Consider the following 14,980-nt stretch of genomic DNA (forward strand, 5'->3'; position numbering starts at 1 on the left):
AAAACTCTAAGCTCTTTTGGTACAATGTGGGTATGAGTTTAATTTTTTCATTGTAAATTTTATTGAATCAAAACAAAGATTCCGTATTTCCAATGAAAATTGAAATGTGCAGTAAGGGCAAAAATAATGCCACATTTCAAAGATCCATTGTGTAAAACAGGATGTAAAACTTTCTCAATGAATTTTCAACATTGCGATCTGCTCAAAGTTATTGCAGATGTAATGAACAAGACATATTTAAAATAATTATAAATTTCTTTTACTTTTTTGAAAGTATTACTCAAATAAACCACATATGAGGCTTTCACTGCATTTTTATTGACAGTGCTGTCCTAGGCAATTACAATGGCCTCTTAATTAAGGATCAGTTACTTTCCAATGTTCTTTGAACTCAATTTCACATTGTTCATTCATCCCTTCCTGCATTCTCCAAATATCTGAGTACCTCTTCTGTGCCAATTACTACTTTAAAATCGAAACCAGAAAACGAGCCAAAGATGGCTGACCCTCATGAAACTTACTTTGTAGTTGTGGAAAAAAGATAAAGGGCAAAGCGTTAAGCATATAAGATGAAAGAAAGCAATTAGCAATACCAAAGAACTCTTACACCAAAGGTGAAGGTGGGCGTGTTGGTGAGGTGTTGGTACAGGGCGGCCCGAGGGTCTGGTGAACTAGGGGAGAAAAATCTAAGAGACCAGGTTACTGGGCTAAGAGGAGTGTGGGGATGGAGGAGGAGGAATGGCAGAGCACGTAGGACCTCAGAATACCCGACACTGACTTGAAACATCTCACCGCAGCACCTTTGGCTTTTACTCTGAGTAAGACTGGAAGCCCGGGAGAGCGATAATTTCAGTTGTAAAGGGGTCTTTCCTTCCGTCTGCCTGCTCAGAGAAGGTCTGAAACAGCAGGGTGAGCTGGAAGGAAGCAGTTACACAGGCAGGGGATGACGGTGGCCTAGCTCACTCATGGGCTGGGGAAAAGTGGGAAAATATTACAAATTTTAAATTAATCCTAATTCTGTGGCACCAACAAGATGAATATGGAGTGTAAAAAAATAAGAGTAGGGTCTTACTACAGGGGGAGGAGGTTCTTTTTTTGTTTTCATTTATCAAATATCTTCCATAGCAGTCCATTGTTTAAACCCTAGATTGTCATTCAAGTGTCTACAGGCTAAACACATCCATGTAAGTATTATTTTGGCACATCATCACCTGCCTTGTCGGGTTACTGGCTCTGTAATAATTATCAGATTGGACTGGGGATTTATCTCAGTAGCGCTGCACCTGCCTGGCAAGTGCAAGGTCCTGAATTCGATTCCCAGTACCAAAAAAAAAATCATATTGACGAATGAGGTAAATGATAATACCAAACAAAATACTCCTTTCCAAGACCCAGTTTATATGAACATTCCCTTTACTCTCCAGCCAGAATAATTTCCTCCTCTAAATTAAATGGCTAAACCAAATTATTTCTACCTTTTAATATTTCTTCTTCCATTATTTATAATAACCCATGAGTTAATGTTTGAGTTGTATGTGCGATACATATCCTATACTGTGTAGGTTATCTCATTTTATACTAATAATATTCTTGGGAAGTTCATTTTACAGATGAGGAAACTGAGGCTTAGACAGATGAAGTTTACCAAATGCCAAAAGCTAGCAAGAGGCAGGGTGAGGGTGTAAATCTATGGTCTTCCAATGCTCTTTATCTATTTCACTTTTGATCGTTGATATCAATCCCTTGTTCATCATATAAGATTCTCTACTGCTTATATATTTTTATTTCTATCTCCTTGTTTCCAATGAATCTTACGAAATGCTGATACAAATTATTTACTGATGCAGACCTGACCTTTCTTAATAAGAAACTAACCTTTTCAGAGAAGTAAATACAGGAGGGCCTCATGTGGAAAAAGTAGGTATTGCCAGAAAAAGAATGAGCAACTGCTATTTTTCCTTCGATTCATGCCTTACATCAGTCCTTAATGTAATTGTTTTATCAAGTTTGCTCATAATTTGAAAGCTTATGAGTTCTGTTTAGGAGAAAATTTTAATTTAACATAGAAAAAAATACCCTCATTTATTTTACACATACAACATTAACAAGGGAGATTTATAAATGTCCCCTTGCAGGACACAAACACGTCAGTGTAAAAAGTTCTGCCCACACAAAGTGATCCAGGCACCGAAGATACAGAATTTAAAGAACTAAAAAGGCCTATCAACCAATGTACACAAATAAGCAACAAAACAAAGGCCTGAAAATTGGCTGAAAATGATACAGCTTAAAGAAAATCATTTTATTTGAGAATAATTTTAACAGAACAGATTTTAAAAATGTTCTATTTGACAGCAATTTCAAATGAGAATTGCACAAATAATAATAATGTAAAGAACATCCCCATATCTTTCATCTTGATGCCCCAGACTCAGGTTTTTGTCAAAATGTTCAGAAATAAGAAATATTTGTATAAAACACTGGCATGTGGAGTGTGGAGGTGGTTGGTGGTGAAAATTTGTGTGCTCTCAACCTCACGTTCATATTCATATATGTGTACATACACACATTTGTATATATATGTATATATCACAGGTACACACATGGACATATGTTACACAGCATTTCTTAACCATTTGGGGGTAAAGTTACACTTATCGTGGCCTTTTTTCTTTAAAGACAGTATTTTCTAAAAATAAGGATATTCTTTTATATAACCACAATTCAGCTAGAAGTTTCAAACTGAGTCAGTACTTTCATCTAATCTACCAACTGTATTCCAGTTTTATCAGTTCACCCAATAATGTCCTTTATAGCACTGATCCCACTGCAGTATAGGATCCAGTCAGGTATTTAGTTTTTATGTCTCTTTTAATGTGGAACATTTTATCACCACTTTTTTTTCTTAATGGCAGTGGCATTTCTCAGAATATAAACACACATACCTTGAAAATAAAACTCTCTCATATATATAGGGTTTGTTTATATTCAGGTTATATGTTTGCAGCCAGAATACCCTTTTCAGGGTTTCACATTTGGAGTCACGATCATCTTCACCGGTGACACATCAATACATAGCACCAAAGTGTTTTCTGATTTTCCTAGTGTATAATTACTATTTTCCTCCTTGTAATTAATAAGTGGTTCATAAAATTACTTTAAAGTCATGCATATATGTAGATATCCTGCGCTTCATTAAAAATTTCCTGTCAATTTAGCAGCTAAATTTCTGCCTAATTCAGTCTTTACTAAAGCAGACACAGAATGCTAATTTCAAAATCTAGCAGTCTCTGCGGTTGCCAATGAGCACTCAAGAGTCTACTATAAGTAAAAGATCTTTCTGTTAATTATCTGATCTGTTTACAAATGTTAGGGGTTCATGACTTACTGTTTTTCAATGGTTTATAATTTGTTACTGTAGTGTTTAATTATTTTGATGCCAAGTTCTTCCGTAGTTGGCCAGCAAAACCCCTGTGATATCCCCCTGTAATTTTGAGCATTTCCTCATTTTCTGGCATAAAAAGTTTTAGTTTTATAATTTTCCCAAGGAGCTTGGACTCTGTTTTAGTAGAGGGTGGTATGTGGATGCTAAGTGCTCTACAGATTTAGATCTTTTAAATCTGCAAAGTTTTCTTCAATCATATTTTTAAATATTAGTTCTGTCCAGTTGTTTAGCCTGAGTTCTTCAAGGAACTTTCTTGATTACATTTTTTGCTTTTCTGGCTGTATTCTTCAGTGCCTTTTCACTTGCACATATTTTTTTTTTTTTTTTTTTTTTTTAAGTACCAGGGATTGAACTTGGGTCCCTGCGCTTGCAAAGCAGGCACCAGAAACACTGAACTAAATCCCTGGCCCTACTTGCACATATTATTCTTTGGACACTTGGCAACTTAGTTTTCATTTCTGACATGACTTTATGTTTTCCTTTCATTTCTTTCCTAAATTTTATCAACTCTCATTTTGTATTTTCCCATTTTTTTCAATTTCCATGTTTTCTTTTCAAATTTCTGATCTGATATATTTTTTTCTTCTTAGCTTCAAATACTTACTGAGGATATCTGATTGAGTTTGGAGTGTTCTGTTCTGGTTTTCTTTTGTGCTTTGTGGTTCTATTGTTTTGGAAATTTTTCATCAGGAGGAAAGTTTTAATTCACATCATTTAATTTTTGCAATTGTTTGGTAATGATCGGGACAGAATTTTCTTTTATTCTTTTTTTTAATTTCATAAAAAGAGTTCTTAGTTCAAGAGCACCCTCTTCTGTATTGTTTCTTTTATGGAACATATGGGGTAGGGTGGCATATATTATTATGTTTTATTTCTCTGCCATTTCTGTAAGATCTCAATTTCCCCCTCCTGCTCCTTCGTTTCTAGTCTCCTTTGCCTTGTCTCCAGAGCATACTATCCATTCTCTATCTACTTTATTCTCTCCCAGAATCAGTGATTGTCTGACACTACCATTTCTGGCTGTACACACTTTCCAGTCCTTCTTGTAGCCAGTACTCAGAATCACCCAGTCTTGGCTGATGTTCAGTGTTTTGGCTTCACTGATAAACTTTCTCTTTCTAGGGCTGATTTTACTTGCATTTTATCTACTTCCTCCGTTTGTCTTTACTCTTTTTCAGAGTACTTTAAACCTCCCCTCCTCTGCTTTCTATACCCCAAGCTTCATTGGCAGGCAGACTGCAGGAATTCTGTTGGAAACATTTTTTTGCTGTATTTATATAACTTTGAAGGTTGCAGTTCGGTGGCACAGAGTCACACTGGAGTCATGGCATAAATCCTGCATGGCACTATTTGCTCTCTTTGTCAATTTTATGTTTTCTGTGAGGTCAGTGTGAAAAGAATTCAAAACCAAGCGATCATCATTGCTCTTAATTAGTATTCTCTTAAATCTTTATTCTTAGTTATATTTTATTTGGTATTTGTGCTTCTATTTCAGACTACTCAAGGTGAAAATAAAATTTAACTTTTTAAAATTAACAATTAAATGTAAATAGTACTCTGCCCTGGAGATTATTATTTTGCATGGGTTTTGTTTTTTTTTAAATAAAATAAGGTATGAATAGCTCCCCCCCAAAAAAAAGTGAAAAAGGAAAAGGAAAGGTAAAATGGAAGAAAAAAGGAGTGGGAAAGGAATGAGATTGGTCATTTTGGTCCATGGACAGCAAGTTCCAATGCAGGTTTTAACATTTCTTTGAGCCATAGAGGCAGGACTTCAGTGCAGGCAGAGCCTTTGAAAGTTTTTCAGATCCCTACTATTTTATACTGTTTCCAAGCATGAATAAATTCTAAGCATCACTGTTTTAGAATTACACCTCGTGTCATGTTCACGTACACATGCAGGACACACACATGCACAATCTGCACACTTACTTGCTTCACACTCTGGAGCTCTTCCATCAGCTGACTCCTTTGTTGCTCTGATTGATGTAACTTTTCCTATATTTAAAAAGCACTGAGTTAGTAACTTCTTATGAAAATATAAACAGGTATAACTTTTAGTCCTCTGTTTCCTATGTATTCTCTAACCATCAAATTGCTATAATCTGAAAATGTCGGTCCCAGTTACTTTTCTGGTTTTGTATGTATTATTTAAAAACAGTTATCTGTGTTATAACTGTGATATAAACACATTTTCTGCTACCCTAATTTTGTACAATCCCCGAACCTGAGATTCCAAAAAAGTCAGGATCAAACTGTGTAAATATTAACTAAGTTTTGTCCAACATTTAACATCTTCAAAGGGCTTCCAAACTAAATAGCATTATTGTTATGTATTAGAAATAAGGCCTGTCAATATGAAAGACAGCATGTGACACTGGGCGGACTACTGGTTTTCTCATTGAATGTTAGCATATTGTTTGAAGATTATCTATAAAAAGAAAGATATGGCCAGTATAACCAAATTAGGAAGTAAGAGTATGAAGGTAGATGAATATTACATATCTGCAAGTAAAGTATTATCATCTTGAACTGAAAATTAAGTCAAGTATATACCCTAAAATGTCCACTTTTGTTACATCTGCCTTTTAATAAACACATTTTATTGACCAGATCAGAAATACCAAGAGCCATTTAAAAGCCATTTCACTATAAACTTGAGCAGAGAAATTGCTTGGACATTAAGTTGAGCTCTGAAGAGTCTTGGCAACACTGCCAAGTTCATGGGGGGCAATCTGCTTCCTGGGACATTTCAGCTCACTCTTGTCTGGGAGGTGAAATGAAGGTGTGTGAAGATGAATATAACAGCAACCTAATGAATATGCTACAGGTCAGGAGCCAGGAGACCGCTGGCTCTTATGCTTTTATGGTCTAGAAGCCACCTTCACTCTGTGTGCTGTGCTCTACATTTTGCAACTGTAAATGAAAAACATACCTAGTTTCATTCACTTTGCAAAGCAGTAGCAATGCGAATGCTGTAGAAAGGCTTTAAGTTATACATAGCCTACAGAGCTTCTAAAGATAATGTCTGTAAAATAAAAATTAGTCATTGGCATAAAATTATCTTGGTTTCATATTTGTACCTCAAATTGGATTTACACCTTTTTTTTTTTGGTACTGGGGATGGAACTCGGGTCCTTCAACTTGCAAGGCAGGCAGTGGAAACACTGAGCTAAATCCCCAGCCCCTTGTACCTCAAATTGGACAGGAAGAATAGTAGTGTCACAGGATAATGAAAAATGGTGACAAATCACTTAATCTCCACACTGGATGAACTTCATTTAATAACTTGTGAGTGTGCTTCCACAAGTAGAAAACCTGCAGATACTAACAGTACCTCCCACAAAATATACATTGCTTGGCCCACTATTTTATATAGCTTTAAAACATGGTTCTTAGTCAACAGATTTTGAGGTAGAATAGTTAAAAAACTGTAGAATTTATGTTATCTGGGATTTCAGGCTTTGTCGCCTTAGGATATATGTACTTATATTTCATGAACTTTAAATGTTAACCTGATTTATTGCATGGTTCCCCAGGGCATTTTTGTTTAAATGTTACATGAGTATGGCTTTATTTTATTTATTTGTTTATTTATTTTTTTGGTACTGGGATTGAACTTGGGTCCTTGCGCTTGCAAGACAGGCCACTGAACCGCTGAGCTAAATCCCCGGCCCTGGCTTTATAATTTTAAATTAAAATTCTAATAATAGTGAAATTCAAATAAAAACTTAAAATATATAATCAAATTTCACAATGATGAAATTTAAGGAAATGTAAGACCTGACAACTCTGAAAATTCTGACGATCCACAAGATTTTTTTACATGATGATAAACCCTATAAAAATGCTATCCTAGCAAGGTAAACTAGAGAAAAGTTTCTAAGAGAAATGACTGCCAATTTATTTTTAAAATCAAAATTATATCTTCATTCTAAACCCCTGCAATACCAAAAATGTGGCAAGATAGTGATTTCAAAGTTACAATATATATAATTTCTGGAGTAGAATGCTCAAACATTTGAAAGAAATGTGAACTGGCAAAGCCTTTTAAAAGGGAATTTGGTAATATATAAAGATTTTAGTATCTATGTCCTTTAATACAGCAATTCCACTGTCAGATTTATTTTCTGTACTACTTACACAATTTCCCAAAGATGCTTCACTAAAGTGTTAAAGGTGAAATTATTTTTAATAATGAAAAACAGGAAATAGCCTAAATAGCTATCAACAAGAAACTGGCTAAATAATCTAGGACAGAACTATTTGAAGAATAGGAGATTCACAGAAGAATATAATAAACCAGCTGTGTTCAGAAATTCTCTGAAAGTATAAACAGTATATTTTTAACAATGGCTTCTTCTAGAGGTTAAAATTATAAAAACTAATATAACAAGAAAAATTTCTTTTGGTTAAAGGATTTATTTCAATAAAAGCAAAATAATTAATAAGCAAATTTCATCCATTTAACAAAATAATTCAAAAATATGTATTTCTATGGTAAATTAATGGTACCTAAACCAATTACATTGCTTTTGTAGAGGATTTGGTAAACATAATGGGCTTTGTTTGAATTAGGACCTACTTTAAACTTAATATTCTAGTAAAAACAGAGTCAAGCTCTAGAAAAAGAATGAAAATGTTACAGTATATTTGGAACATACATGTTTTGTGTTCCCTTAAATTGTACTTAACTTTAAATTACATTAGCACAACATGGTGACTCTTAGAGCATGGCCTTGCATTTAGGAAAAAATGCATTTCCCAGTGAATATGAGAGGATTTCAACCGTCACAGCTTGATTTGTGGGCTATTCATCTAATTGTGCTATCGCTGCCAAGACAAGAGGGAAAAGAAGTGTAAGAAGTAGCCAGATAAGAAGGCATGAGCAAAATCACTGTTCCCACAAATCTCATGTAGATATTCTGAAGTAGAAATAAAAAGTATATGGAGTAAAAAGGTAACTCTCTAAAGGCCAATTAAAGTATATGATTCTATTTGATGTTACTATTCATTGAAAACTGATTTAAGCCTCAATATTCCTGTTCAGAACCTAGCAGGGGTGCTTTACTTTTTCTTTTTTTTTTCCCTAAAGAAAATATAAACTGGAAGTTACCTTAAGTATATTCACTTCTTCCAAAGCATCATTTCTTTCACGCTTAAGTTTCTCTGCTTCTAAAGAATCACAGGGAAGAAGCTGTCAACATTGAAATATAAAAGTTATGCATTAGATGCTAATTATGAGAATATATAAATATTTTCTGACTAGTCTGAGGGTGCTGTATTCTAATAAGAAAATTCATTTTCTTATTTTGGAGTTGTTTGGTTACATCAAAGAGAACATTAAAATAATCTGAGGCATTTTTATTCATTTAGCTTAAACTTACATGGGTGATAATTATCATAGAATTCTGATGACTAAAAAGTATATATTATTCTGTCAATTTTATGATTCTTATTTTAACAATGTAATTTTACTTAAAGTCTAAATTTCATGACTTTATTTATAATGTCAAATAGACTTTGGGAGTTATCAGTATGAACCATTCCCTAAACACATTCATTCTAAGAGCTAATGCATGGTGCATCTTGTCAATTAAGCTGCTTTATATGATTGCAGAAAAGCATATTTACTAATGTATCTGGTTTTAACTAAATAAGGTAACACAAATAACCAAGTGGATTGAAAATATTCTTGTACAGAAACTATGAATGGAAGATAGTATTAATGATTAATTCACAAGTGAGTAATAACAATAAAATAGCAGAAACTACAATTTCTCTTGCATCTAGCATGATCTCTTTGACAGTCAAGTGCAAGATTAAAAACAATAAAATCTCATCAGAGGTAAAATCATAGTATAATTAAAGCCGTTTCCTATGCAGAAACTATAACTTCAAATAGTATAGAAATAAAAGGATTAAGAGGAGAAAGAGATTGCTATGCATAGGTTTAAAGAAAGCCCTTTTAACTAGGAGAAGCAAATGCTGAAGAAGAGAGAGCAATCAAATTATTGATAATATTAACCATTTATTGTAAACTTACTATGTGCAAATACTTTGGTATTTGTGTGTGTGTGTGTGTGTGTGTGTTTTTTTTTATATATATATATATATATATATATATACAAAACCTTGTTGCCATTTTATAGACAAGGAAGCAAGTCTAAGGTTCCACAGCCAATAAATGACCATTGCATGATTCCCACTGAAGTCTGACACCACAGTGTGTGAATTTCACGATCCAATAAAAAATCACAGGGGAATAGATATGCCAAATTTACATTTGCATGATAAACAAAAGAATAACAGAAGTAGTTTTTCCCCTAAATGTAACTGATTCTTTTTAACCTTCCACATTCACATTTGGGTATCTGTGGCCACTGTCCGTAACTGATGTTATTTCATATTCTTCACCTATCTCTATTATTGTACTTTCTCCGGAGTACTCAATACATGCACTCAGAATCCTTTACTTATTCCCATACTGTTTTAGATTAGTTTTAACACATTTTCAAGTGTAGCACTATTTCCAAAGTGTGTTCCAAAGGATATAAACTAATACTATCTAAAAGTAAAATTGGGAGGCAGTGCTATAGAAAAAGAAAAAAAACTTTCTGTCTTTTATGGCTTCCAGTAGTCCTGGTATTCTAATTAGTATATTAATTTACCAAAAAGAGGTATAATTTATTATCTTGTCACATTTCGTTAGTAATTTGACCATACTACAGCTTGTGTACCTCTAATCCTGTGGCCTTTTATTTGCTTTATATTATCTTATTTTTCTCTAACTATTAACTTATTTTTCTCTGTTTTTTCTCTGTCTGCCCAGCACAGTCTAGGAAACAGGTACTCAAGATTCCTATGGGCCTATTTCTTATCGTAACAAGTGAAATAAGACGACCCAAAACTTTAAACAAAATTTTGGATAATAAATCTATGACACTTTATTAAGAGAAATTATGGGTTGATATTTTAGGGTTAAGATTATGAACTTTGGAGTTCCACATCATGGAAGCAAATCACACATAAAAGAATCCATTTGGGGAGTCAAAATACTAGCTGGAATAGTCCCAGGACAAAACACGACTTAAAGGAAGGTTTTACAATCGTATTGCTATTTTGGAATACTCAGCGAAAAACCACAGCCAGAGACCTGATACTAAGTATTCCTTTTTAATTATTTGAAAAGTCCCTTGATGCTCACTGACATTTTATAAATTTCTATTCAAATACATTTTCACTAAGCAAGCAGCAAATGAAAAGACTTACTGCTGCTTGGCAGCCTCGTTTTCAAGTTCATCTCCAAGTGCTGAACTCCGAGACATGCTGAAGGTTGCTAGACTTGTTGACCAGATTTGACCTTGCCTCTCCTTCACTGTCTCTCTAACATCATAATCCTAGTTATTTTCAATGTATGTTCATTCTGGCCAGCTACTGTCTTACCATCTACATTCCCCAACTTCAATTCATCTTAAATAGGGTAAAACAATAACCTCTAGTTCAGTCTAATTTATGGATGAGTCTTTCCATTAGGAAACTCTTCGATTATACCCTTTTCTTATGAAAATATGTGTTACTGCATCATTCTATTTATGTGAACATTTCTGTATATCTTTTTTTCTCTTTCCGTCTCCCTGCTCACTCCTTTAAACCTTTCCTCCAACCCTATATTTCTAAAATGATTACTTGCAATGTTATCTATAAAGCTGCTGACAGTGTAAATGGGTCCAGCAACTTTCCCAACCTCTTGGCTACATATAATGTTGCTCAAGTGTTTCTGTTTTTTCTTTAGTTCTCTATGTCTCATTCTCTGAACACTCTAGACTGTTTCCAATGACCTGTTTTCACTCTTAGGTCTAACCAAGAGGAGGGGATAGGAGATTCCCTAAGGTTCGTTTCTACCCCTCTTTTGCAAAGTTCACTGTCATGCGTCCACTATCGCTTCCCTAATATTCCCAGATCCCCCTCTTGGCGTGCGGTTCCTTATTTCCAAAGTCCTTTGGTTATTTAGAACTGTCATGCCTTCAATTTACTCCTTGTAAAGTACAACCTGCCATCTTCCCCATTGGTTCTCACATCCCTAGCGTCAGCAAGTCCTACTATGCTGTTTTTCTGTTTTCAGTAAATAGCCTAGATCTGTCCTTCCTTTCCATTCTTTCAAGCTTCGGTATAGTCTACTTCTTAATTATTTTGTTTGGATTCTCTCCATAGTCCCTAAACTGGACTACCACCATCAATTTCATTCCATTCCTCCATAACTAACACATTCAATTACTTGTTCTAAACCATCCCTTTGATTGACATCATTCTCCATCACGGGTCCTCACCACTGTATAAAGCATAAACTTTTACATTTAATATTTACCCTTTGACGGTAATGTTTGTTACCCCACAGCACGCTGTTATTGTCCAGTATACATTGGTGTTTTATAGATGAGTCTTTGGGGGAAGAAGCTATACAGTGTCTACTGTTACATCCAGTGACAAACACCATTTATGTCATGACCCCCAGTAAGTGAAACATCTAACCTGATTACATACAATTCACTTTGATACCTGTTTGGTGCAGGGGCTTGCACCCAGGGCCTCGTGCATCTAGGCAAGCATTCTACCACTGAACTACATCCCTAGTCTCACTTTGATGTTTTCCTTCTATTCTGTTTCACTTGTTGAAATGGTGGTTACAATGCACCAACTTGATTGAACAAGATCCCAGATTGGGAAAAGTCTACTTCAGAAAATCTACAGTGCTCTAGCTGTGATGTGGCGATAACCCATTCACAATACTTGCTTAGTCTGATAAAACCTTCACATTACGACAGACTACAAGCTGCTGTGGCTGAATTCAACGTACTGCTGAATGTGGGCTCCGACCTTGCCTTTTCTGGGCATAGCCTTGTGCCAGCAGCAGGTGTAGCACAGTGGGGAATTTTTTAATATAGCAATCACGATTAGAATCACAGCAAGACCATTATATTTTTGGTTCTAAATGGCATATTCTTCTATACTGAAGAGCTTGTCAAATAAAGCAAAGTTGGACTAACTGGTACTGACTTGGCAATTCCTCCTTAAAAGGTATCATATCTCGAGAAATTGTATGAATGAGACAAAAGAGCCAAAGAAGGTAGTTACAGAATATCATGTACTCAATGGTTCCATTTATTATGAGGTCCAAGAACCACCAGCAAAGGCAACCTATGCTGTTTTAGCGCTCAAAACAGTGATTCCAGCGTGAAGGTGGGAGTGAATGGCAGCTGACTGGGAAGCCAGCAAGATGGAGACTTTTGTATGGTGGGTGATTCCACCTGGGACATAAAACAAATTATCAAATTGTACACTTATGATTTCTGTACTTACTAATTGTGCATTATATTTCAGTAAGTTTTAAAAATAAATTAAATAAGAAAATGACAAGCTATCCGTCTCAGCCAAGAAAAAGAAAATAAATGAGTAGAAGGCAAAATGATTATAAATTTGACTCTGCTGTCAGTGTAACTGAGAGGGCTGGGGGTTGGCCAGAGTGGAATTTCCCCACCCTTGCAAACTGTCAGCATCCTCAACCACAGATCAATTGATACATTTCAGAGAAGGCACTACATTGGTTGTTAGCTAAAAAGTTGAAATTACACTAAAAAATAATAAGTTAGTTTTAATTTGTTTTTGGTAACCCACTTGACAAGCAGCACTTTTTACATTTTTCTCAAACTGGATATATCATCCAGTAAACGATAGATTTGTGAGATCAAAGTTCTACTGAAGCAGAACTGAATATTATTAAATAAGAATGCCATGCATGTAGAAAAAGTAAAAGGTGCTGTCAAAGACTTTTCTTTTAGTTATAAATGTGTGGTTGAAAAACAACTCATTATGATTCAAACAAACAAAACAAAACATCCCACAAAGATGAAAAATAAGGAAAGCCAGTACTTGACGATATTTTCTATGTTGTGACAACCGGAACACAACAAAAAATTTTATAAATTAGTGTGATAATGCACAACATTATGATCTGAAGCCACAACAGGAAATTATTGGCAATTACCATCAGCACTGCACTTTTGCTATCAAAGCATCACCGACTGAATATGTTCTTATCTGCCCTAAAATCATGTTGTTAAGAAGGAAGTAAATTACCAATTCAGAGCATGAGTATCTCTTTGCAGCTGCTGAAAAAGCTTTTCATGCTCATACAACTCCCCTCTTCAATGGCATGTTGAAAGCCACTTTTGTGGGCATGGCAGCTTTGAGAACTTTTTGGCAGGAAAAAAATAATGCTCTGCCATTGACATTAGGTGGGTAATTCAGGTACCCAACACTTGAATCAGCAGGAAGGAAATGGCATCTGCACCTTAGTTCTGCTCTGCTAAATGTTACAGAATTAGTTTTTAAAAATCAGTGCCTCAATTCTGGGAAAACTGGATGATCTGAAAGTTATAGAATAGCTAGATCTCTGGGTGGTCGCAATGGGCAATATACTTGGCAATAAAGAAAACTATTTACTAAAAAAAAAAAACCAAAGTAGTTTGAAACATTAAAAAGAGGAAAGCACAATTTTTTAGTGAGAGGATGGGGTTTCTTTTTGGCCAATCAATCATATATTCTGTATTTCTGAAATGATCTAATTAATAACAAACAGTCATCAAATATCCTGTTGACAAAGGACAGTACTTCAAAACAGCAATGCTATGGTTTGGAGGTAGTTAACCTTGGGGAAACTCAGTCCCTAGTGTGGCAATGCTGAGGTGGTGGACTTCTAAGAGGTCGGAGCTAGTGCTAGATCACTGCTGTCTGGCTTCCTGTCAATAACTATGTACTCTCCCTTCCACATGGGCTCTACCCATTGGACCCAGTCTGCCCTAAGGCCCTCACCAGGGGAGGGATTAGTGCCACTGTCCGCCTACCCAGCTGTGATCTAAATAAACCCTTTTTCTTTATAAGGTTAGCCTTCCTCAGATATTTTGTTACAGTAACAGAAAACACACTGATATAAGTAGAATTCTAAATGTAACAATGATATAAAAGTACAATTTTGATTCTTGAAGTTGAAAGAAGAAAAACTTATTAGAAATATGTAACACTTTATTCTCTTGCTTGAATTTAAGGGTTATTAGCAGCATTTAGGGTACTTGACACACTATATTATTCATTTAAAAGTACATTTGGAAACAAAAAGTGAACAAATATAAGCTTATTAGCAATTCAAAAAAGGTGTCAGAACAAAAAAGACTGAAGGCTTTCTGGAAAATAAAGCAACATGGCTGTCAGATATAAGGTGAATACATATAAATCTATTGTAGTTTCATAAAAAAGTGAATCTTAAATTTTGAAAAAATACTACACACTAATGGAAACAAAAAGCATAAGATACCTGATCAGTTAAGCCTATAAAACATCAATAAAAACTTTATTAGAAAAATACATAAAATGCTTTAAATGACATCAAAGAAGGTATAAATAAATGAAAAGCTAAGAGATGCTCATAGACAGGAAGACAAATTTAAAAAAATGTTTGAGGTATCTGCATATTGGCTATAA

General features: G+C 34.8%; 1 protein-coding gene across 4 annotated transcripts in view; it reads right to left on the reverse strand.

Moving 5' to 3' along the window:
- The window catches only part of Stxbp4 (syntaxin binding protein 4), a 166,621-nt gene that overhangs the window by 97,346 nt on the left and 54,295 nt on the right, over positions 1-14,980 (reverse strand). For all 4 annotated transcript variants that reach the window (XM_010620205.3, XM_010620204.3, XM_010620203.2 and 1 more), the window contains exons 11-12: positions 8,559-8,639; positions 5,375-5,440 (exon numbers count right to left, since the gene is read on the reverse strand). In XM_010620205.3, coding sequence (XP_010618507.1) covers positions 5,375-5,440; positions 8,559-8,639 — 147 coding nt within the window. The remainder of the gene's footprint in view (positions 1-5,374; positions 5,441-8,558; positions 8,640-14,980) is intronic.

The sequence above is a fragment of the Fukomys damarensis genome, unplaced genomic scaffold, assembly GCF_012274545.1.
Source record: "Fukomys damarensis isolate Sample0158 unplaced genomic scaffold, DMR_v1.0_HiC HiC_scaffold_13, whole genome shotgun sequence".
NCBI lineage: Eukaryota > Metazoa > Chordata > Mammalia > Rodentia > Bathyergidae > Fukomys > Fukomys damarensis.